Consider the following 22,974-nt stretch of genomic DNA (forward strand, 5'->3'; position numbering starts at 1 on the left):
AAGAAGAAGAAGAAGAAGAAGAAGAAGAAGAAGAAGAAGAAGAAGAACAAGAACAAGAACAAGAACAAGAAGAACAAGAACAATGGATTTGGAGTCAAAAGACTTGGGTTCAAATTCTAGCTCCACTATTTAGCACATGTATGACTCGAACAAAACACTTTTCTTCTCTGGGCCTCAGTTTCCTCAACAGCAAAATGAGGGGATTATACTAAATGACCTCAAAGGTCCCTACCATTTCTAAATCTGTGATCCTATAATTTTCTGGTCATACTTGTGTGTCCTAGGGCAAGTCACTTCCCATTCCTGAGCCTTGACTTGTCTTCCATAAAATGAGGATGTCTCATTTTTAAGATATAGAAAGAATTTATTCAAATTATATAAGATTAAGAGCTATTCCCCAATAGACATATTATCAAAAAATATGAACAGACAATTTTCAAAGGAAGAAATATAACTGTAGGAGCAGCTAGATTGCTCAGTGAATAGAGCACTAGCCCTGGAATCAAGAGGATCTGAGTTCAAATCCATCTGTAAACACTTGACACTTACTAGTTGTGTGACCTTGGGCAAGTCACTTAACCCCAATTGCCTTGCCTTCCCCCCTCCAAAAGGAATTATAAGCTGTAAATAATTATATAAAAATACTCCAGATCTCTATAATTAGAGAAATGCAAAATAAAACAATTTTGAGGTTCTACTTTATATTTTTATATCCTCTATAGATTTAAGTCCTATGATTTTAATATGATGGAAATGTAAATTAGATGTAAGTTCCATAGAATGAATCTTCCATTGATCTCCACTCATACCTATACCTTAATAATTGTATAAATCCATTGGCCACTGCGTTACAGGCAAATTTAATCAAAATTTTATATTTTTAGAATTTTTTTTAAAAAGAGCTCAAAATAACAAAATGCCTTTCATTAGCAGTTCTCCACTGATGTGAATGGGGAAGGATTGTTTTTTTTTAAGAGTTTATTATAACTTTTTTCAGAGAAGTAATTTTAAATTAATTTGTTCTTCCAAAAACACAAGCAAAAAACAAATCTCTCAGTACAGAATTATATAGTCCAAAAAAACAAATTCCCACATTTGTCATGTCCTTTTTCTTCATTTTAAGCTCATTAACTCTTGTCAGGAGGTAAGTCACATAGTTCTTCATTCTTTTGAATCCATGGCTTATCATTGATTTGATAAGAATTCTAAAGTCTTTCAAAGTTGTTTTTATCTATAATGTTCTAACAACTGGAAAAATTGTTCTAGTTCGGCTCACTTTTCCAAGGATCTTGTCAGTTCCATCTGGATTTGTCCATTTCATCATTTCTTATGGAAGAATAATAATTCCATTACATTTATTTACCACAGTTTGTATAGCCACTCCCCTGTAGGAAGATATCCCCTTTAGTTTCTAATTTTTTTGGCAGCTACAAAAAGAGCTGCGATAAATATTTTTGTACATATAGATCCTTTTTCTTTGTTCTTTGTATTGGCTAGTAATGGATATAGCAGGATCAAAGGGAAAACACAGTTTGGTAACCTTCTGGCTATAGTTCCAAATTGCTTTCAGAAGTACTAGACCAATTCACAATTCTGCCATAGGTGCACCAGTATACCATGGTGCCTCTGTTTTCCTGTAGTTTGTCCAGCATTTGTTATTTTCTTCTTTGCCAGTTTGACAGATATAAAGTAGAACCTCAAAATTGCCTTAATTTGCATTTTTCTGATTATAGAGATCTGGAATATTTTTAATATAATTATTTATGGCTTGTATTTCTTCCTTTGAAAATTGTTCATATTTTTTGGTCATCTGTCTGTTGGGGAATGACTCTTAATCTTACATAATTTGAATAAATTCCTTCTATCTCTTAAAAATGAGACCTTTATAAAAGAAACTTATGAAGATTTCTTCCCAAGGGTTTCCCTTCTAATTTTTACTTCATTAGATTTGTTTGTGCAAAAACTTTAAAATTTTATTTAATCAAAATTGTCTTTTTTCATTTTGTATGATCCTCTCTATAACTTGTTTAGTCTTGAACTCTTCCCCATCCAATGATTCAAAAAGGTAATTTCTTCCTTGTTCCTCTAATTTGTTTATGTTTTGACATTTTATATCTAAGTCATGTGTTCCTTTTGAGCTTATCCTGATATATGGCATGAGAAAATAATCTAAATCTAATTTCTGCCAGACTGCTATCTAGTTTTCCCAGAAGTTTTTGTTAAATAATGAATCCTCCCAGTAACTGGGGATTAACTATGCTACTGTATTTGTTTGCCTCTGTATAATTTTTTTTAATTTTATGTTTATTTTTAGTTTACAACATTCATTTTCACAAAATTTTGAGTTACAAATTTTCTCCCCATCTTTCCCCTACCCACCACCCTAGAACAGCAATCCCACTGAATACCTCCTTCCCCAATCTGCTCTCTCCTATATCCTCCCCCATTCTCCCTCCAGCTTTCTAGTAGGACAAGATGGATCTACATACCCCATTGCCTGTATATCTTATTTTCCAGTGCATGTAAAAATAATAATAATAATTTTTTTAAACATTTGATTTTAAAACTTTGAATTCCAGATTCTTTTCCTTCTTCTGTCATCACCCACCCCACCCTTACTGGGAAGATAAGCAATTCAATATAGGTTGTACATGTGTAGTCACACAAAACATTTCCATAGTGTATATACTGTGAAAAACTGACTATTTCTCTCCATCCTATCCCGCCCCCCCCCACTTGTTCTATTTTCTACTTTGACCCTGTCCCTTTTCAAAGTGTGTGCTTCTAACTACCCTCCCCCCCCCAATCTGCCCTCCCTTCTATCATTCCCCCTCTTATCCCCTTTCCCTCTACTTTCCTGTAGGGTAAGATACCCAATTTAGTGTGTATGTTATTCCCTCCATAAGCCAAATTCAATGAGAGTAAGGTTGACCCACTCCCTTTTGCCTTCCTGTTCTTTCCCTCCATTGTAACAGTTTTCCCTTGCCTCTTTTATATGAGATAATTTACCCTATTCTGTCTCTCCCTATCTCCGCTCATTATAATCCTCTCTTACCTCTTAATTTTATTTTTTAAATATCATTCCTTCCTATTCAATTGATCCTGTGCCCTTTGTCTATGTATACCTGTACACATATATACACACACTCACATATATATTCAATCACACATATACTCTCCTATATAGACATACATCTGTATATATACATAAATATACATTTATATTCCCTTCAACTATCCTCTTAATAAGAAAAGTTTCATAAGTTAAAATTAGCATTTTTCCATGTAGAAATGTAAATAGTTCAACTTTAATAAGTTCCTTATGATTTCTTTTCCCTATTTACCTTCTCATGCTTCTCTTGCTTCTTGTATTTGAATGTAAATTTTTCTATTCAACTCTGGTTTTTCATCAAGATTGCTTGAAAGTCCTCTATTTCATTGAATGATCATATCTTTCCCTGAAACATTATGCTCAGTTTTGCTGGGTAAGTGATTCTTAGTTTTAATCCTAGTTCCTTTGACCTCTGGAATATCATGTTCCAAGCCCTTTGATCCCTTAATGTAGAAGCTTCTAGATATTGTATTTCCACAGTATTCAAATTGTTTCTTCCTGGCTGCTTGTAATATTTTCTCCTTGACCTGGGAACTCTGGAATCTGGCTATAATATCCCTAGGAGTTTTCTTTTGGGGATCTTTTTCCAGAGATGAATTCTTTCCATTTCTATTTTGCCCTCTGGTTCTAAAACATCAGGGTAATTTTCCTTGAGAATTTCTTGAAGGATGATTTTTAGGTTCTTTTTTTGATCATGGCTTTCAGGTAGTACAATAATTTTTAAATTTTCTTTCCTGGATCTATTTTCCAGGTCAGTGGTTTTTCCAATGAGGTATTTCACACTGCCTTCTATTTTTTCATTTGTTTGATCTGTTTAACAGCATCTTGATTTCTGAAAAAGTCATTAGCTTCCATTTGCTCTAATCTAATTCTGAAGGAATTATTCTCTTCAGTGAGCTTTTGAAATTCTTTTTCCATCTGGCAAATTCAGCCTTTTAAGGCATTCTTCTCCTCATTGGCTTTTTGGGCCTCTTTTGCTGTTTGAGTTAGTCTATTTTTTTTTTGCTTTTTGGAGGGCAGTTGGGGTTAAGTGACTTGACCAAGGTCACACAGCTAGTTTTTGTCTTAAGTTTCTGAGGCCGGATTTGAACTCAGGTCCTTCTGACTCCAGGTCTGGTGCTCTACTCACTGTGCCACCTAGCCACCCCTAGTTAGTCTATTTTTTAAGGTGTTATTTTCTTCAGTCAGGTTGTTGACTCTCTTTTCATGGTTTAATTGCATCATTCTCATTTCTCTTCCCATTTTTTCCTCCACTTCTCTTACTTGGTTTTCAAAATCCTTCTTGAGTTCCTCTTTGGCCTGTAACCAATTCATATTTTTCTTGGAAGCTTTTGGTGCAGGAGTTCTGACTTCATTATCTGCCTTCTATTTCATGCTTTGATCCTTTTTGTCCCCAAAAAGGGAATCTAAGGTTTGACTGCTATGCTTGCTTTGCTTCCTTTGCTTGCTCATGTTGCCACTCAATTACTTGACTTTTGAGCTTTTTGCCAGAGTAGAACTCTGCTTCCAGAGAGGAGAGCTTTGTCCCAAATTGCTGGGGTTTTTGCAGCTGCCAGAGCAGTTAGTTGGGTGCCCTCTCTGAAGCCTCTATGGGCTCTGGCACCTGGTCACACACCCCAGGACCTCCACCCAAGACAGCAATCCAAATCCAAGCAGGTTAAAGCAAGAGCGATTACCCCTCAGACTGGTTGGTTGATCCCCCTACAATCTGAAGGCCAGGAGCTCTGAAGCAGCCATGCAGCAGCAGCTGCATGGCCCCAGCGCCTCCGCTGCTTCTTGCCTTCTTGCCCCGGGGGCAGAGGCTGGACCCCGCTCTTGGTCCCCCTCTTCCCACAAAGTCTACCCTGACCTCTTACTTTGTTTTTGGCATTTATGGGTTGATAATTCTGGAAACTGCCACAGCTGCTGGCAATCCACTCTCCCAAAGTCCCTCTAGCTGCTGCTGGTTGGGGCCACCTTGGGGCTAAAACTGCAGGCTCACTTGGAACTGGGCTCAGCTCCCTGCATGCTGCGATGGACCTTTCCTGCCAGCATGCTGGGCTGCCTTCAGCAAGAGATTTGTTTCTCTCTGTCACTTTGTGAGTTCTATAGCTCTAAAGTTTGTTTAGAGTCATTTTTATAGGTATTTGAGTTGATTATGGGGGGAGCTCATGGAGCTTTCCTGTTTCTATGCTACCATCTTGGCTCCATATAATTTTTTAACTATTTAAGGTCTCTTTCTTCTTAACCAGTTCCAAATCACTTTAATGATTGCTGCTCTGTTGTACAGTTTGAGATATGGTACTAATAGACAATTTTTGAGGTAGTGTTCTTAAAATAAATGCTTAGATAAATAGGTAAAGGGTCATATCAGTCAGTGATAGGTTTGTCTCTCAACAAAATTGTAAATTAGATGAAGTTTATTTTTCATGTCCCTTGACCTACCTTACTGTGTCTCATCCTCCAAAATATTCAAGTCCCTTACCCTGACCTCTGGCTGTCCACCCACTATGGCACCCATTCAAGGCAACTAGCTGGCTTAATGAATGGAGGATAGACTTGGAGGTAGGAAAATCTGAATTCAAATTCTTTCCCAAACACTTACTAGTTGTGCAACTCTAAGAAGATCACTTAATTTCTCTTTGCCTCAGTTTCTACATCTGTAAAATGGGGATAAAAATAGCACTTATCTCTCAGGTTTGTTGTGAGGATAAAATGAAATAACACATAAAGCGCTTTGCAAACCTTAAAACACTACGTAAGTACTACTTGCTGCTGCTGTTGCTGGTGATGTTACTCAGTCTTACTGTCTCTTAGAATATGCAATTCTCTGGGGCCATTGCCAGTAGTCTTAACTTATGTCTTGCCACTGGACTCTTTCTAGAGGAGAGAGTGAGGCTGATGACTTTTTGCAGCTCTGCCTCACTTAGATCCAATCCATTCACAAGTTGAGATATTCTCCTCAGGATGCATTGGTCCTTTTCTAGAAGGAAGGATGAACAACAATCACATGTTCTGGATGTTCCTTATACTACCTTCCACAACTCCACCAAAACCTCAGGGCCCTACTTTGTTAGCTGCTGTGACTAAAAAGTTCATTCTAAAATATTTATGAATGAATAATGGTTTAATGACAAGCACCTTAGTAGAAAAGAGGTATTGGAGTGAAGAAATCCTGGGCAAGGCACCTGATTTCAAAGTACCCTGAGAAAAATCTTTAATGCTACAAATTATCTACAAGTTGCCTATCTGTATCTGTAAGGGGAATTTCTACATCAAGAATTCCATATTCCAATGGAATCAAGGTCTAGACCCTCCCTTTAAAAAAAAGCTTAATATTTTGCTCCTCCCAGAAAATATATTTTCATTTTCACAAAGCCTTGTTGTCTAAAGCACTAAAAAGTGTGAGAATTTCAGCCCAAAGGAAAGGCAGTCAATGAAGTATTTGGAGGCAAATGGACCATCCAAAGGCACTCAAATCACATGACATAGGCAACTGCCTCTTTTACTAATGTATAAAGATGATCCATACAATGGAAATTTTTAAAGTGACTTAATTAAGCATGTGTTCTGGCTCAAGTCTATTTCTGTATTCCTCAGAGAATGTTATACTGTCAAGTGATTTCCTCTCCCTTGGAGCAGACAATAATTTCCCACATTTTATTACTACAATTACTGTAAACCCAGGTTGTATATTTGCAACTGTAGGAATCAATGTTAATTTGTCCCTGTGATCTGACTAGAATTGTCATTGTATACTATGATTTTCAAACATATAAGAAAGTATTGCTCCCTTTCATCTCTTTCCCAACTATTTCTGTTTTTTTTCCCCAAACATTTGTCTCTCCCTTTTTCCACCATCTTCTTACCTTTTATTCATGGTCCCTTTCTTCGTATATTCATGGAAACTTGGCTTTTTTCCCTAATCTTGTTTTTACAAAGCTGACCTGTCCCAACAAGATTCCTACTTTTCCTTTTTAAGGCATACATTACCTGTCCCTCCCCTTTAAAAAATGCTTCTAAGAGATTATACATGTTATATTGAATTCTAATGATTGCTTGATTCTCTCACATAGTAATTATGGACAACCTATTGTGTACCTTTAAAAAGACTTGTAAGCTAATACTTTCTGCATCAATAACACATTAATACTATTTAAGAAAATTGCTAAATGTTAAATGACATTTTCTGTTGAAGAATTGCTTTAACCTTCTCTGCAATTGGCACAGGTAACTGTTGTAAGTATAATGATGTTGAAAGAAATAGTGATTTAGTAAAGGAAGTTCTTTCTGACAACTGTGAAATGCAGAAGTTATTATCTAGAATGTTCACCCACTGTTGAACTGAAACTATTTTCTCCACATTGGGCAAGTACAGGCTGCCCACAGACAAATATCTACTGTGATTCTGGCCTTGGTAATAGCTGGTTAGCTTGGAGCAAAGAAGGAATGGGAAACTTTGCTTTCTAATTTATGTACTGACCAGTCACCTGTTATTACAGGATTCAGGTCTACTGCAGCCTATTCAGGCAACCCCAGTATCACTCGGGCCCACACAGGTAAGGCCTTTAGTTCACTTTCTAGTAACTGTTGACAATTAAACATGATGCCATGATGTCAGATTTTGGATGAGGCAGTCTCTTAGTGGAAAGAGGGGCTGGACGAGGAGTCAGAAAGATCTGGGTTCAAGTTCTGTCTCTGACACATAATGACTTTTTGGTCCTGGTCCTGTCAGTTAACATCTCCATGCCCCAGGCAACTCCCTAAGACTATAGATTGCAAAGCAAGTACCATTTTGCAATGATAAAGGGAGTTTTCTAACTGGAAGCTTCTGATACCAATTAAGTCATAGGCTGGGATAAAAAAAAAAGTGGTGAGGTCAATTCCATTGTATCCTGAGATGTAGACAGAAATTAACCTATTAAATATTCCTTCTCCTTAGAATATGTTATTTAATTTTTCTTTAAACAGAACCAGATTTGAGGACATTTATAGGGAAGAAATCCAGGGCTCAAGCATGCTACTTGGACTTCCAGACCACAGAAATCTCTTCTTCTCTCCTTGTGGGTTAATCCAACCCCAGCCATGTTTCTATTCTGCATCCCCACCAAAAGTATACAATCTTCCACTAACTTCTAGGGAAATGATAATAGCGGCACATTTGAGGGAGATAGGGAAGAGGGGAGGACTTAAGAGAAGAAATCATTCTATTAGTTAAGGCAATCAGTTTTGTTCTTTTCCCCTTTCAATTCACCCATGGATTCAATGACAAAAATCAGTAACTGCCCTCCAGAACCCTATAGGAGCTGTTTTCAATCTGGGTAATTGGTATTATTCCATACCGAATCATATTATTACCATCTAAGACTTCCTAAGGGTTTTTAAAAACCAAATTCCTGCTTCAGGACCGTTCTATTGCACTTAACTGTGTCTCCTTCCTACACATTCAGGGATGGCCCCTTGTGGTGCAATCTTGTGTAAGTAACTAAGTTCGGTACTGAATCTTTGGTTATAGGAAGTTATTTTAACCTCTAGAAAATGTCTCTTTGCTTTGTTCTGTCTCAGTGTGACAGAGAAAGTAAAATCTCTTGTCAGCTTAGAAGCTAAAGTGAGTTGATTGAATTTATATTAGTTTGGGTGGATCTTCACCCCTGATAACCTTTACTCTCATCACCTGCCCAAGTTTGCCTTTAGAACTGAGTAGGGAATGGAGTCTTCTCACAGAACACAAGCACCAATGTGTAATCAATTTCATACGTGGGCCCATTGATTACACACTGTGGAAAAGGCAAAAGTGTAATTGACCAAAAAATAGAGAGCTAAGTCTCCCCGCCCTTCAGATTCCATCTTTCATTCCACTGAGCAAACCTGAATTTGAGGATTGGGCCCATCCTCTTATTTTCCAATCTGCCTCATGCTGAGTCTCTCCTTTATTCCCCAAGTCTCATGGCTCCATCTGTCACCAGTTCTGCCTGGTTATCCCTTTAACTCCCTCATGACTATGTCCTATTGTTTAGCTCTCAGTTCATTTCTTCCCAAATCCTACCTCCCTCTGTTTTCCTCATCACTGCAACTCGATTCTATTTTTAGTCTCTCTCTGTCTCTCTCTCTCTCTCTGTCTCTGTCTCTCTCTCTGTGTCTCTGTCTCTCTCTGCCTCTCTGTCTCTGTCTCTCTGTCTCTGTCTCTCTGTCTCTCTCTGTCTCTGTCTGTCTCTGTCTCTGTCTCTCTCTGTCTCTGTCTCTATCTCTCTCTCTCTCTCTCTCTCTCTCTCTCTCTCTCTCTCTCCCCCTCTCTCTCTCTCTCCCCCTCTCTCTCTCTCTCCTTTAACCTGACGCATGTTTTGAGTTTTGTTCCTGCTTGTTCTTTGACTTTGGCATTTCTCAACTTTCTCATATGCCCACTGGATCTCCTGGAAGGATTAACCATTCCACTACTTTACCACACCAGCCCCCAAACCATTGCTGCAAAATATTAATCTATCCTCTCCTACAGGTAAAAGAGGCCTTGACATCTCAGGGTATTTTTACAAATAAAAGGAAGTAAAGCATTCTATATTCAACCTAAATGGAGCCACTTCTCAATGACAGTCACCTTTCAAACCATCATCTCATCCTAAATTCCTCATTCATGGGGAAATACTGAGTGAGGAAGCCAGGTAGAAAAGGTGTACTTGGAAGCCAGTTTGGAAAATAGAGAGTGACTGAAATTTATTTTATACCCGGACAAAAAAATTGGGAAAACTACATACAGGTGGCCATTCTTTGCAATGTGACAGATTTTCCTTGGCTTATCTAAAGAATTAGGCACATCCATCCTAAATTACAGATGGTCATAGAATCATAAATCTAGAAGGGACATCAGAGGCCAGCTAATCCAAACCATATTACAGATGAAGAAAACTAATGACTGGAGAGTACGAGTGACTCACCCAAGGCCTCCACTCTACCAAACAGCCTCCTAGACAGGGCTCTCTAATGGCCAAACTCATTACTCTCCTACAAATGTCAGAAAGCCACTGGGCTTCTCCATCACCACAGGGTTAGATATGAGCTTCCACAGGGTTCCAGCACAGTCATTAGAGTGTGAAATCCTTGAGGGTAAAGACTATCTTTCTTTTTTGCTTGTATTTGTATTACCAGGGTTTAGCACAGTACATGGCACTTTGTTGTTGATTATTTTTCAGTCATATCCAATTGTTCATGACCCATTTTGGAGTTTTCTTGGCAAAGATGCTGAAGTGATTTGTACTTTCCTTCTCTAGCTTATTTTACAGATGAGGAAACAGAGGCAAACAGGGTTAAATGATTTGCCCAGGGTCACACAACTAGTAAGTGTTTGAGGCTAGATTTGAACTCATGAAGATGAATCTTTCTGGTTCCAAGCCCAATATTTTATCCGCTGAGCCATCTAGCTGCCCACCTGGCATTTAATGAGTATTTAATGAATGTTTATTGCTTCTCTGTCTGCCCCTTAGACCTTTTAGTCATTCTTTCTATGGGGTGACTGGGGAGAGATTATAAGAAATCTTGTTCCTAATGACATCTGTATACAAGTAATCCCCCAAACTCAAATCTCATTTGTACCAAGTACATGACATTTGAGGCTTCAGTTCCCCAAATACTTGCCAGAGTTCATATTCTGGAGGAAAATAATTTGTTTTCTAATTATTCCAGGCAGGACAGAAGCAACATTAACTGAAAAAGTGAAGAGTAGTAAATAAAAGATCCTAGAAAATAGGAGCCCCAGGAATGGCAATCCTTGACTGAATTCAAAATGGCACATTGTCTAAATTCTCCCAGATTAATGGATGTTGCGAGGTTTTTGGGTCAACTGGGAAATTTCATCAGGGGTTGGTTTGTCATGAAGAAAGATGAAACAATATTTTTTACCAGCAGGTGGCATTAGAGTAATAAAGCAAAGAGTAGAATTTAGATGAAGAAACAAAGCATTTACAAATCTGTAAATTCTTTTCTCTCCCTTCAATATTTTGAGGTCACTAACACATTAAGAACAGTATGCAAAACTCCATCTCTTTGTGTTTCCATAATTCCAGTTGCCAACAAGTTGGATAATAGTTAACAAATGAGATTCAAGGGATGCAGCATTTAGTTTAAGAACAAGTGGAGTCCACACTGAACAAACAGTAGCTATTTCCAGGGGCTAATGATAAAGTGAACATGCTTCTTTCCTTGCCCTGTTGGAGAAGGCAGTCTATATCATATTCTGTGGTATGAGACCTAAGCCCCATTCTGGCTGTGTAATCTTGCCAATGGGAGAGTTTATATTTCTGAACTTCAGTGCAAATCCCAACTGAGGTAGTTAGGTAGCATAGCAGAGAGGGCAGTGGGCTTGAAGTCAGGAAGACCAGAGGTCTAATCCGACCTCAGACACTTACTAGCCATGTGAACTTGGATAAGTCATTTGCCTCAATTTCCTCATTTGTAAATCAGGGATAATAACTACTTTTTTTTTGGAGGGGGGGAAGGTAGGGCATTTGGGGTTAAGTGACTTGCCTAAGATAACGTGCCTAGTTTTTGTGTCAAGCGTTTGAGGTTGGATTTGAACTCAGGTCCTCCTGACTCCAGGGCCGGTGCTCTATTCACTGCACCACCTAGCCATCCTGATAACAGTACTTTTTTACAGGATTGTTGTGAGGATTAACTGAGTTAATATTTGCAAAGCACATAGTAGATCCTATATAAATGCTTACTCCTCACTCTCTCCATCCACCCAGGCCTAAGTAGGCAGTGGCTGAAAAAAATTTCACAGGATCACAAAATTGGAAGAGACCTCCTCCAACCCATATTGGGAGAGTAGGGTGGAAATCCACTTTACAACAAACCTCTGCTTAATGCTTTTGGTAAGAAGGGATCCTTACTTCCTAAATTAGCTGATTCTACTTCAAATTTAATGTCAGAAAACACTTCCCAACCATTAGAGTTGTCTAAAAGAAGACAAAAATGGACTTCAAGAGATTAGTGGGTGCATTCCCTCTTCTTAAAGGTCTTCAAATAGAGGATGAATGACCACACTTCAGGAACATTGTAGTAAGAATCCCGTTCACATATGGTTGAACTTGATACTTGATGGCAGTTGAGGCCCCTCCTAATCTCAAATTGTGATGCTGGGATTCTGTGATTCTGTAGGTAGCTCTAATCATCAGGATGTTTCCTTATGAAGCACCATGCTTCACTTCAAGCACACACACCCCTGATTAGTGTATCAGACTAAGAACAGCCAAGGATGTACTATTGGGACCAACCCTAGTTCATTTTCCACTATGAAAAAAATTAGGGTAGGTAGAGGATCAGGGAAATGAAGGGTGAGGCAAGAATGTTGACTATGGGCCAAGCTTCAGTATCTGGTGGATCAATCCCCTGGATCTAATCGAGCACTAGATTCTTCAGTCAGCTCGAGGAGGCAGGGCAGGACTTAAGGATGCTAGAATGGGAGCTTGATCTGAGTGTGCCACCAGACAGGGGTGGCTCGAATCTCACACTGCCCCAGATCACTCACCAAAGGTAGGAGAACAAAACAAAAAAGGTCCCAGTGGATGCTCCATCCATCCAATCAAACCACTGAACAACACTGAAAGTCTGAGCTATGATAACTCACTCCTGGCACCTGCATGTGATACCAGTCTTTTTGCCAGTCCTTTCCTTGGAGTCCAAAGAAAAGAAGTCTAAAGCCTCCTATACACAATATCTTTAAAGACAGCTGCCAAGCTCTATCTGAATAGTCATCATCCCGTGGCCCTTTCTGGGCTGAGTCTTTTGAATTCCTCTAGGTTGCTCCTCAGGCAGGCACCCATCAGGTAACAGCGTGGTCCAAGTTTGAATCCTAGCTCTGCTGTTTATCTGTATGACCTTGGACAAGTCACCTAACTTGGGAGTCTTCAATTTTCCTTTTCATAAGATGAAAGGGTTTTTCAATTTTGAGCTGGAAGGGACCTTGAAGGCTATTGAATATAATACCTTCATTTTACATATGAGGAAAATGAGGTCCAGAAAGGTCAAATGACTTTTCCAGGGTCACACAGCTATTAAATGTCTGAAGCAGGATTTGAACTCATGTCTTTCTAACTCCAAATCCAGCACTCTACCCACTGCACCATTTTGGCTTGCACCATTAAGACCCTAGGGTCTTTTGACACAACACAAAGGGGTACTGGAGGATTTCAGAGGATTATGTGTTGAGAATCCATCCCATGGTGTTAACAGCTAACATTTATATAGCATTTACTGTGTGCCAAGACTGTGCTAAACACTTGACATTTATTATCTCAGTTGATCCTCATGATATTCTTGGTTTCATTTTTATCCATGTCTGACTCCCCATGGGGTTTTCAGTCATTTTCAGTCATGTCTGACTTCTGGAGGTTTCTTTGCAAAGATACTGGAGTGGTTTGCCATTTCCTTCTCCAGCTCATTTTGCAGATGATGAAATATGCAAACATGGTTAAGTGACCTGCCCATAGTTACATAGCTAGTAAGTGTCTGAGGCCACATTCTGACTGGCATCTGTCCATCACACCATCTAGGTGACCCAGTGTTCTCTAGTCAGAGCATATTGTGTTGATTATAGAATATTGGTCTGTGTTTGCCTAGGATTCTATAAGCCTCCCAATGAGGAATGACCTCAAAGAGGAGCTCACTAACTCTTAGGAGAAAGAAAATGAGCAGACAGAGCAAAGAAGTCTTTTCCCTGGCCCTCCTGAGTTCAAAACCAGAATGGAGCCAAATGAAAGAAGTTCGAAAGGTCTCCGGCTGCCTCATCCAGAAATTTTTAACTAAGCTTGTTTGTTAGAATGCCACAACCCAACAGCCCCTAACCTGCGTAGTTGACTCCTTATGTTCTACCAGTTCTGCTTTTAAGCAATGATTTTCCATCTTTATATGTTGTAAAGCAGGAGAGGCAGTCTCGTGGAAACCTGGACTGGCCCTTTTGGATGCAGGTAAGTGGAGCCCTGGGTAAGATGCTAAGGAACCCAGTAGTAAACCTCAGGGTATAGTGGAAATAGTAATAGCTCCAGAGTAAGAGGAGAGAGAACATGTTCTGCCCCTGTCACTTAACTACCTATATGGCCTTGGGCAAGTTTCTGGGCCTCAGTTTCCTCACCTGTAAAACATGGAGATTTGACTAGACAGCCTGGGGTCCTTTCCAGACCTAAATCTATGATTCTATGGCCAATCTACAAACTACAGGTGTCACATGTGTACTAGGGAGGAGACACTGACAGAACAGAGCAGAGCAATCAGTAATTCAGTCAAGAGAAGCTTTGGCAAAGGACTCAGTCACTTTTCTCAAGCAATTTCAAAAATTATCAAATTAGTCTCTAAAAATTCTCATTGGGGGCCAGGGGGAGGAGAGGGAGTGATAAGGAGAAAAGAAAAGTGGCCATTACATAGCCCTCCTTCAGCATGACTTTAGGGTTCCATTCCATGTGATAATGAACTTGAACCTCAACTTCCTTCCTCACAAGAGCAGGGTTCCAGTCTTCTCCCAGGAAAATGGGAACTACTTAAGGACAGAAACTTTTTTTCCTCATTTTTTTTCTTTGAATTCCTAGCAAATAATAGGCACTTGGTAGGAGCTTTTAAAATTGAATTGTATTCTATCTCATGGCCAGCTCCAATCAAGTGTGCATCAAGTCTTTAGAGTTCTATTGCTCCCCCAGCATCAAGGGAGTCAGGAATGGGTGGGTGGGTCAGTGTATGTTTGGAGGAGTTTAGAGAGGAATATGTCTCTATTTTCACCCATGTAATCAAACTCATCACATGACCCCTCAATCCACTCTGTTGTCTAAGGTCGTTAATGAGAGCCTTGTTGAATGGAACTCTGGCTGGAAAAATACTTGCAGACCTTCAAAGAGAGTTTTTTAAAGAAAAAAATGGAGGAAAAAAGTAGGGCTAGCAAGCCTATCTTAAATGAAAAATGAGTCATGTGTTGTTTGCAAACTGGAAAAAAACATGACCAGAGATCTCCAAAAGAGCCCTGGCGTTTCTGAAAGCCCTTAGTGAATGAGCTTGCACTGACTTTGGCTTCCTCTGCTATTCTCCTTGAAGCCTCTTGAGGTTTCAGTGGGAATCCTAAATCAATGAAGCTCCATTTGAGGAGCCCCTTTCTATCTTGGATCTAACAATAAGCCATCATGTTCAGTGCCTTCCCCAAATGTCCACAAAGGATGAATTCTTCCCAGCTGGAGCTCCATTTTAGCATAATGGCTTCCTGGGGACACAAGAGCTACGCTATGGGAGGAAAGAGATGAATGGATTGCCAAGAGCCACCGAGAAGAGCACAAATGTGTTATTATTGTCCTGTTTCCACGGGTGAGGTCAGATGTTTCTTTTGCATTGTAAGTAACCAAAAGTCTTACTGATGTTTCCAGGATCAAGGCCAAATGAAGAATTAAAGACAAGACCTTTGGAGCCAGCATCCAAGGGAGATCCAAGTAAGTTAAATGTTAGATAACAGAGCCATAACTAGTCATTTGTGTGCTAGGGACAGTAGTCTGAGACATGACTGGAGTAAACAGCACCAACAAGGCTTCGGATGCTGCTAGGAAGTAAGGGGAAAAGCTGAACAGGAAAGAACTCAACTGGAGTGCAGTCAGCTTTTAGAAGCTTCATATCTGAACTTCTTATTCTTGCAAACTAGATGCCAAGCTCAGTTGTTTTTACTTGTTAAAGTAATTTCAAGAGTTGTAATCCCTCTTTATTGTTTGACATCTTACATGAAAGCCCCAGCCACCTTGCCATAGTTACAGCTCTGGCTACTGGCATCTCATGATTTTTGTGACTTTTGGTATATTTTCCTACCTACACATCTACCCACCCATTCACTTCCTTCCAACCCTACTCTGCTACCAACTATCAATGGATGCACCATTATCTCACTCACCAAATCAAGTATTCTCTCACCTCTTGATTTTCTTGCATTTTAAAACAAGCTTATCTTTGTATGTTTCTATGGGAATGTGATAAACAGTGACCAAAATTTTCCCCTCTCCCTATTTATTAGAATTCTTCTTGATTAGCTTAGGTCAAATCCAATTATTAGCACTATTTTTATCTTCTAAAGTATCTACCTGAGGAAAAATAGTTTACACATTTATTATTTACTTAAACTTCAAAAGATCTATGATCTAATTAGTGTGAGAATTCCCTTCGCAAACAGAGATTGCAAACCCTCCATATCTTCATGAGCTGTAATCAACTTCCACATGAGTCTCTCTGTACCTCCCCCATAAAATACCACAAACTGCACCCAGGAAAATGGCAGGAAAAGGGCTCCCAGATGAAGGGTAGGGAGCAGGTCAGTGTGAGGCAAAAAGGGAACAGGTAGAGCTCATTCCAGCCTGTCATATGATACCTTTCTATTTTAACTAATTATTCTTGCTCACTAGGTAAGTTGTTTCTATACTGCTGAAGGACTATGAATGTCATCAGTAACCTCTCAATTTGGTGCCCTGGCCAAAGCCCCAATCTCCCCTCCATAGTTATGATTTAGCTCTCTGAATTTAGCTTGTCTGGTCTTTGGACAAAGCACCCAAATTCCCTTACCCACATTTCAAGCCTTTCCAAGTTAATAAGACCTCTTTTTGAGGAAGAATAACTCCATTATCAGTTATAAACTACCCCAAAAAAGCTTGACAATGCTACTAGTCCTTAGATGAGAGGGAATGTTATAGACACAATGTACTTATATTTCTGCAAAATAATTAACAAAATCTTTCCCGATATCCTTTTGGATAGATGGAGAGGGTTGAGTGATAGTCTGGTTAGGTTGATTTGAAAGTTGCTAAATGGCTGAACCCTAAAAGTTGTAATTAATAAATTGATATGAACCTAGAGAAAGAACCCTAGTTGAATACCATGAATTTGCCCTCATTCCTGTTGCTACTCAACAATTTTATCTGTACTAGGCCAAAGGTCCAGATAATATGTCCATCAAATTTTCAGGTGATCTGAAGATGGGAGGGATAGTTAGTACATTGTATGTCATTCAAGATGGAAAAAAAATTTGAGTAGCAAAATCTACTAAAATGCAATTTTATAGGGAAAAGTAGGAAATCCTATATTGGGCTTCAAAAAAATCAACTGTGTTAAATACAAAATGAGGGATGGTTAGACAGTTTTCCCTATGAAAAGGGACTTATTAGATTTTAAATTTCGTTCAAATCAACAGAGTGACACAGCAGTCAGAAAGGCTGATTCAATCTTAGGCTACATTAAAAGAGGCATGATGTCCTGAATAACAGTGGTGATAGTTCCCCAAAATAGTGACTACCCTCATCACATCAAAGTACTATGCTCAATTCTAAGCACCCCATTTTAGTAAGAATTTTACAAACTAGATCATATCCAGGGAAGGATGAGCAGAATGCTGATGGAAACAGAGTCCAGGCCAAATTGGAAGAACTTGGGATATTTAGCATTTAGGAGATTTGGGAATGACACGCTAGCAATCTTCTAGTATGTAAAAAAGAGGGATTGGAGGTTTTTTTTTTTGTTTGTTTTTTGTTTTTTTTGCTTTACCCTAGAAGCTAGAGGAAAGAGTAGGGCATGAAAATTTCAGAGAAGCAGACTAGCTAAACATAAAGAAAAAATTCTTAAGATGCAATTATTCTTATTCTACAAAATTCTTTGATGGAGTGGGGTTGCCTCAGGAGATAGCAGGTTCCTCTTTATGGAAACTCTTCACATGGAAGCTGGAGGACCACTGGTCAGAGATTTAAGAGAAAGAATTCTTGGTCATTTACAAGTTGAGCTAGATGGCATCTAAAGTGCCTTCCCATGCTGAGATTCTGTGATTGAAAACCAGTCATTTTTGTCACTTCAAATATATTAGTGGTACTTTTTTTTTCTTTACAGCTGTGTATGTCTGTTTGAACATTTCCACCCTAATAGTTTTTGCCCTGAAGGCCCAGGCATAAAAATACAAAAAGATCTTGGCAGACAAGAATGTTGGATCAAATTTAATAAGATGAAATTAAATGCCAAAACTTATGTAACATAGGTGTGGGGTGACTGGTATGGACACCCTCAGTGGAATCCTTCACACAGGGCGTTGGCCACCCACTCACTTTCTGGTCTGGTTTGCTTTACTCCAACTTGCCCTCATAAGAACAGGTCTGGATTTCCAGATAAAGACTACCATCATGTGGCTACACTTAAACTCTTTCAGCATCCAAGAGGTTCCCCTCTTGTGTATCACTAAAATCAATAGGGTAACATCAACTACAATTGAAGGAAACTTCACTCTTTTCCCCTTGAGTTCCTTCCCAAATGGTATTCATTCGTTCAGCCATGTCCTACTTTTTGTGACTCAATGGGACCATAGCATACCACCGTGGTCCATGGGGTTTTCTTGGCAAAGATACTGTAGTGATTTGCCATTTGCTTCTCCAGTAGATTAAGGCAAACAGAAGCTAAGTGATTTGCCCAAGCTAAGGACAGATTTGAATTCAGGTCTTAACTTCAGGTCCAGTGCTCTATCCACTGAGCCACCTAGATACCTCTTTCTTCCCAAGTACCTTCTTTTCTCTGTGACTATGATCAATTATTATTATTCAATTATCATGAACATATCATGAACAAATTCAACCCTTTATTCAATGTCCTTCCAATTCTATTTTATCATATTTTCAATTCATGTTAAGATAAAAAAAAAAAAGGTAACAGGCTCTGGGTATCTATACCCATCAATAAATTCCAGGAACCTACTTACACAAATAGCATGTTAAGGTCAACCATCTAGGAAGTGAGTGAAAATGAACCATGTTATCTAAAAAAACATGAATATATAGAACAACTCAGTCCCCAAGGAAAGTTTCTGATAACAAAAGATTCACTGCATATAGTTAATATGCTAAATTTTACCACAAATAACAGTAGCAGAAAAGTTCATTATATATAACCCTGTGAGGAAATGGTAGGTCTGTGTGTCCCAGAACAACATGTTTTTTTTTACATATGTTAAAGTTATGCTTAAAAGGTTCACTAAGACACACGTAACACCACAACAAAATTCCTTTACAATCTTGGGACTCTCAGGACTGAAACTAGGCCAAGGGAGGGGAAAGCCTGCTAGTGATCTTTATCAGGGGCCAGGAGGTTATTGTGTGTTGATTGATTGTTCTTTGTAAAGGCAGAGAACAGGGAGTAGCTAATTAGCAATAAGAAAGAACTAAAGTGTCCAGACCTTAAACCTGGGTTGCTTGGGCAATTTCATCCTAATTAGAAGCTAAATCTTGGGAGTAGACCATAACAACCAATGAGGGAGGGGGAGAGGTTGGGGGGTGGAATGTGGAAAGGTGGGAGGTTAATTTTTTTTTTCTCTCATTTTGCATATGGACAGAAACAATGAAGAAGAAAAGGAAGAGAAGGTATTTTCTAAAAGACAAAAATAGGTCACCAGAAATAAACTTTTCAGAAGGCATAGTTAGTAGAGTTGGGTAAGACTAGCATATTTTCCCTTCAGAAGTACTAGGGAGATAAGATGGATCTCACTTGACCTAAGTTTACTGTTCTGCAGACCTCTACCTAAAGCAATTTTTAGGTAATGTGAATTTGCCTCTCCCCACCCACTTCACTCAGCCTATATAACAAAGGCATACATAAAATAATACTTTTATGCAAGCCATGAAATGTACTAAAATGCAGACATTTATAATACTGTACCATAATAATAGATTTATGAAATGAAAGATAAAATTAGTGATTAAATATATACAGTATTATACAGTAAATTTAACATAGGTATGCTACTTTTCAGAATTCTTTATGCAAAGTCAAATTTGCATAACGTGAATTTATGTAAATCAAAAACCGTCTGTAATTTCAATGGACAAATGAGAGACAGTGTCTAGGCCCCTTTCTCTGAAATTTGCTAAAGCTGCAAGCAGCAACCCCTCCCCCCCCAAAAAATGAAGTCTATTCTACATTCAGGGTAATCTATGATCTGTATCCCCTAAAACTATAGCTCAGGAACCTCTATTGATCTGTTTACTTTTAATAGTCAGAAAAGAAAATTAGTTCAAAGCAAAGGCATTTATTATGTAGCAATAAAGTATTTCCTTCATAAATACCGTGCCTATTCTCTCACACCATCAGTGGGAAGGGTGGATACAGCTATAGGATACATGCACTCACATGAACAAAGGGCACATGTGATCAGTTTTAAGGGGCTCATGCCTTTGATGTTTTGGGGACATTTACATCTTCTAGGAATGTCATATAGTGAAAGTTTAAGGAAACAAGAAGCCATTTAGAGAAGTCAACTAAGGAAGAAATCCTAACTCTGGGTGCTAGAGTCTTTCCTTCCATTCAATTATTTGACTCTCAGCTTATCAAGAACCTGGAGGAAGATTCCATTTCAGTTCACTCTGTCCCATGCCAAAAAATATTACTCATCAACTTTGTTTACAATTCTTGTGCACTTTTGCTTCTCACTTTTTAAATCCCTTACTTCCTCCCTACTTCTCCTTTCTAAATATCCCAAACTCAGTTCTATCTCATAGGCTCATTTGTATAAAGCTGAAATGAATCCCACAGACCATCTAGCCTAAATTCTTTATTTTATAAATGAGGAAAATGAAGTTCCCAGAGGGTAAATGGCTTTCCCAAGTCTCACAGGTATAAAGTGGCAGAGAAAGGAATAGAACCCAGATCATCTGACTGCAAATCTAGGGCTCTTTTCACTAATGTGATATCTATGCCCTAAATTAAGGGCTTTGCTGTTGTGGCTACCCATAAAGTAGAGGTCAAACACCATGCCATATGCCAAACTCCAAATCAAGACAGCATCCATAGGCACCTGGGAAACCATACCTGTAGGTGTACTGTTCTTAAGTAACAAGTTGGTTCCATTTCAATAAAAAAGGCTAGAGAGTGGAGCAGTGACTTATGTATAACTGTTCAGCGTAGCCGTGGGCAGCAGCCTTTCTGGGAGGTGTAGCAGCAAGCACCCCAAGCGTCCTCAGGGTTTGCAGCTACCACAGGTTCTTGGATCTGCTTTGTTAAAGGAAAGCAACTCAAAATGGGTTAACAAGCTTACTTTAATCAGTCAGACATATATCATTTACCTTGTTCAGGAGAAAAGGTCAGCACCCTGAACCTCAAAGTATACAGGCATAATTATCAAGACAGAAACATCAAATAGACAGATTTCCAAACTGTCCAACCATTACATCCATACCCAGTCAACATCTGAGTTTCCACATTCTGGGTTTTTCAAAGCCGGGGGACTCTCAACAACGGCTTCCCAGAATTCAGATCAAATCACAAAACACTTCTCAAAGTGAGTCCCAAAAACAAAGCTACACATCAGGGCTTATATAGCCTTCTCCTGGCTCAGAGAATGTAACAACCTTATTGACTCACTGGCCAATCAAGAAGTATCTACTGAAAAACAAGCCTCCCTCCCCAGGCTTCAGGTGCACATTAGCCTAGGGGCAGGGAAGATCTTTAAAATTTACATTTCCATTACAGCAGCAGCCTTTCTGGGAGGTTAGCAGGGAAGTCCAATGGGATCCAGAATTCACATAACCTGAAAATGTCCAAGTGGAAGAGACCTTAGAGATCAACTAGTCTTGCTCTTTCGTCTTCTAAATGAGGAAGTGGAGGCCCCAAGAAGTAACTTGCCCAGGATCATACAACGGCAGAGCTAGAACTAGAATCCAAGTCTTCTGACTCCTAGTCCAGGATTCTTTCCTTTATGCTTTGTTACCTAAAAGAAAGAGGGAAGGAGAAAGAGAAGTGCCTGGAAATCTGTTGTGTGTTTTCTTTGCATCTGCATCCACCCTGTGAGGTAGGTATTATTATCCCATTTTATAGATATGGAAACTGAGGGCCAGAGAGTCACACAACTATAATGGTAGAGGTGAGACTTTTACTTGAACTGCAAGTTCAGAGTTCTTCCCATTATTAAGAGGCTACAGATGCTTTACACCAACAGCCTGGTGAGCTGAGCTGATATTCCCTCATCCACAGAGGGCAGGACACTATTTCCAGGAGTGGTTGCTGGGCTGCACCATTACTAAAAGTAAATGAAAGATCTGAGAGAGCTAGAAAGCAGTATTGACATTGTGTCACAGGGCTGCACCTTATTGATATTGTGTCACTATGTTGTACCTTATTGGCATTGTGTCACTGTGTTATACCTTCCTAGTGAAAGATCTTAAATCTCTTTATGTATGATTTACTAGATGAACATGCCTCTATACCAAAAAATAGTTTGCTTTCCCTTATACAGATGCTGCTGCTCTTGTCTTAATACTGTGGCATTTCAAAAGGCTTGAGAGACATAGTATATGGGTAATTTAATCATTTTATTAGGAAGGCCAGCAGGTTATTAATAAAACGATTGTCATTGGGCTGTCTCTCTTAGACCAAAGACCCCTAATGGCGGTGGGGTCACAGTTTATATGCCCTTCAAAGAGAAGTTGTTCCCAAGGGGTGCCTGCTCTACTCTAATTGGTTAACACAATGGGAAGTAGGCTATCTTGGGATACATGGCTTAGATGGCTCAAATCTTGGTCAAAGAGACATCAATTTCCATATCACTTGTCTTGATAATAAGGAGAATCAACATTTTCGAAGGATCTGTCTGAGCAAACAAAATGAACAAGAATACAACCACCATTAGCCTAAACTTAGAATTTCTTTTACTGACTGATTAGATCGTGACCTGGGTAAATCTTTAAGAAAGATTTCTCACACTGGTTGATTTCTGGATGAAGAAGTAGAAAAGGGGGAAAAGTTTGACCCTGACAAAATAATTAGCTATTAAATATGAGAGAAGTATCCATTTCTCTCAGCACACTAATAAATATTTGAATTGAGTTGGATCAATTGAACTGAGACTAATTAAACAATAAGCA

The 22,974-nt window shown here is 39.0% G+C and overlaps 1 protein-coding gene across 1 annotated transcript in view; it reads left to right on the forward strand.

Moving 5' to 3' along the window:
- Positions 1-22,974, forward strand: part of VIT (vitrin) — a 150,884-nt gene that overhangs the window by 90,666 nt on the left and 37,244 nt on the right. The window contains exons 8-10 of the mRNA XM_069072196.1: positions 7,594-7,650; positions 14,002-14,046; positions 15,481-15,543. Of these exons, the coding sequence (XP_068928297.1) occupies positions 7,594-7,650; positions 14,002-14,046; positions 15,481-15,543 (165 nt within the window). The remainder of the gene's footprint in view (positions 1-7,593; positions 7,651-14,001; positions 14,047-15,480; positions 15,544-22,974) is intronic.

The sequence above is a fragment of the Petaurus breviceps genome, unplaced genomic scaffold, assembly GCF_028583685.1.
Source record: "Petaurus breviceps papuanus isolate PSGF00001 unplaced genomic scaffold, PetGlider_PUasm1.0 90845, whole genome shotgun sequence".
Classification (NCBI taxonomy): domain Eukaryota; kingdom Metazoa; phylum Chordata; class Mammalia; order Diprotodontia; family Petauridae; genus Petaurus; species Petaurus breviceps.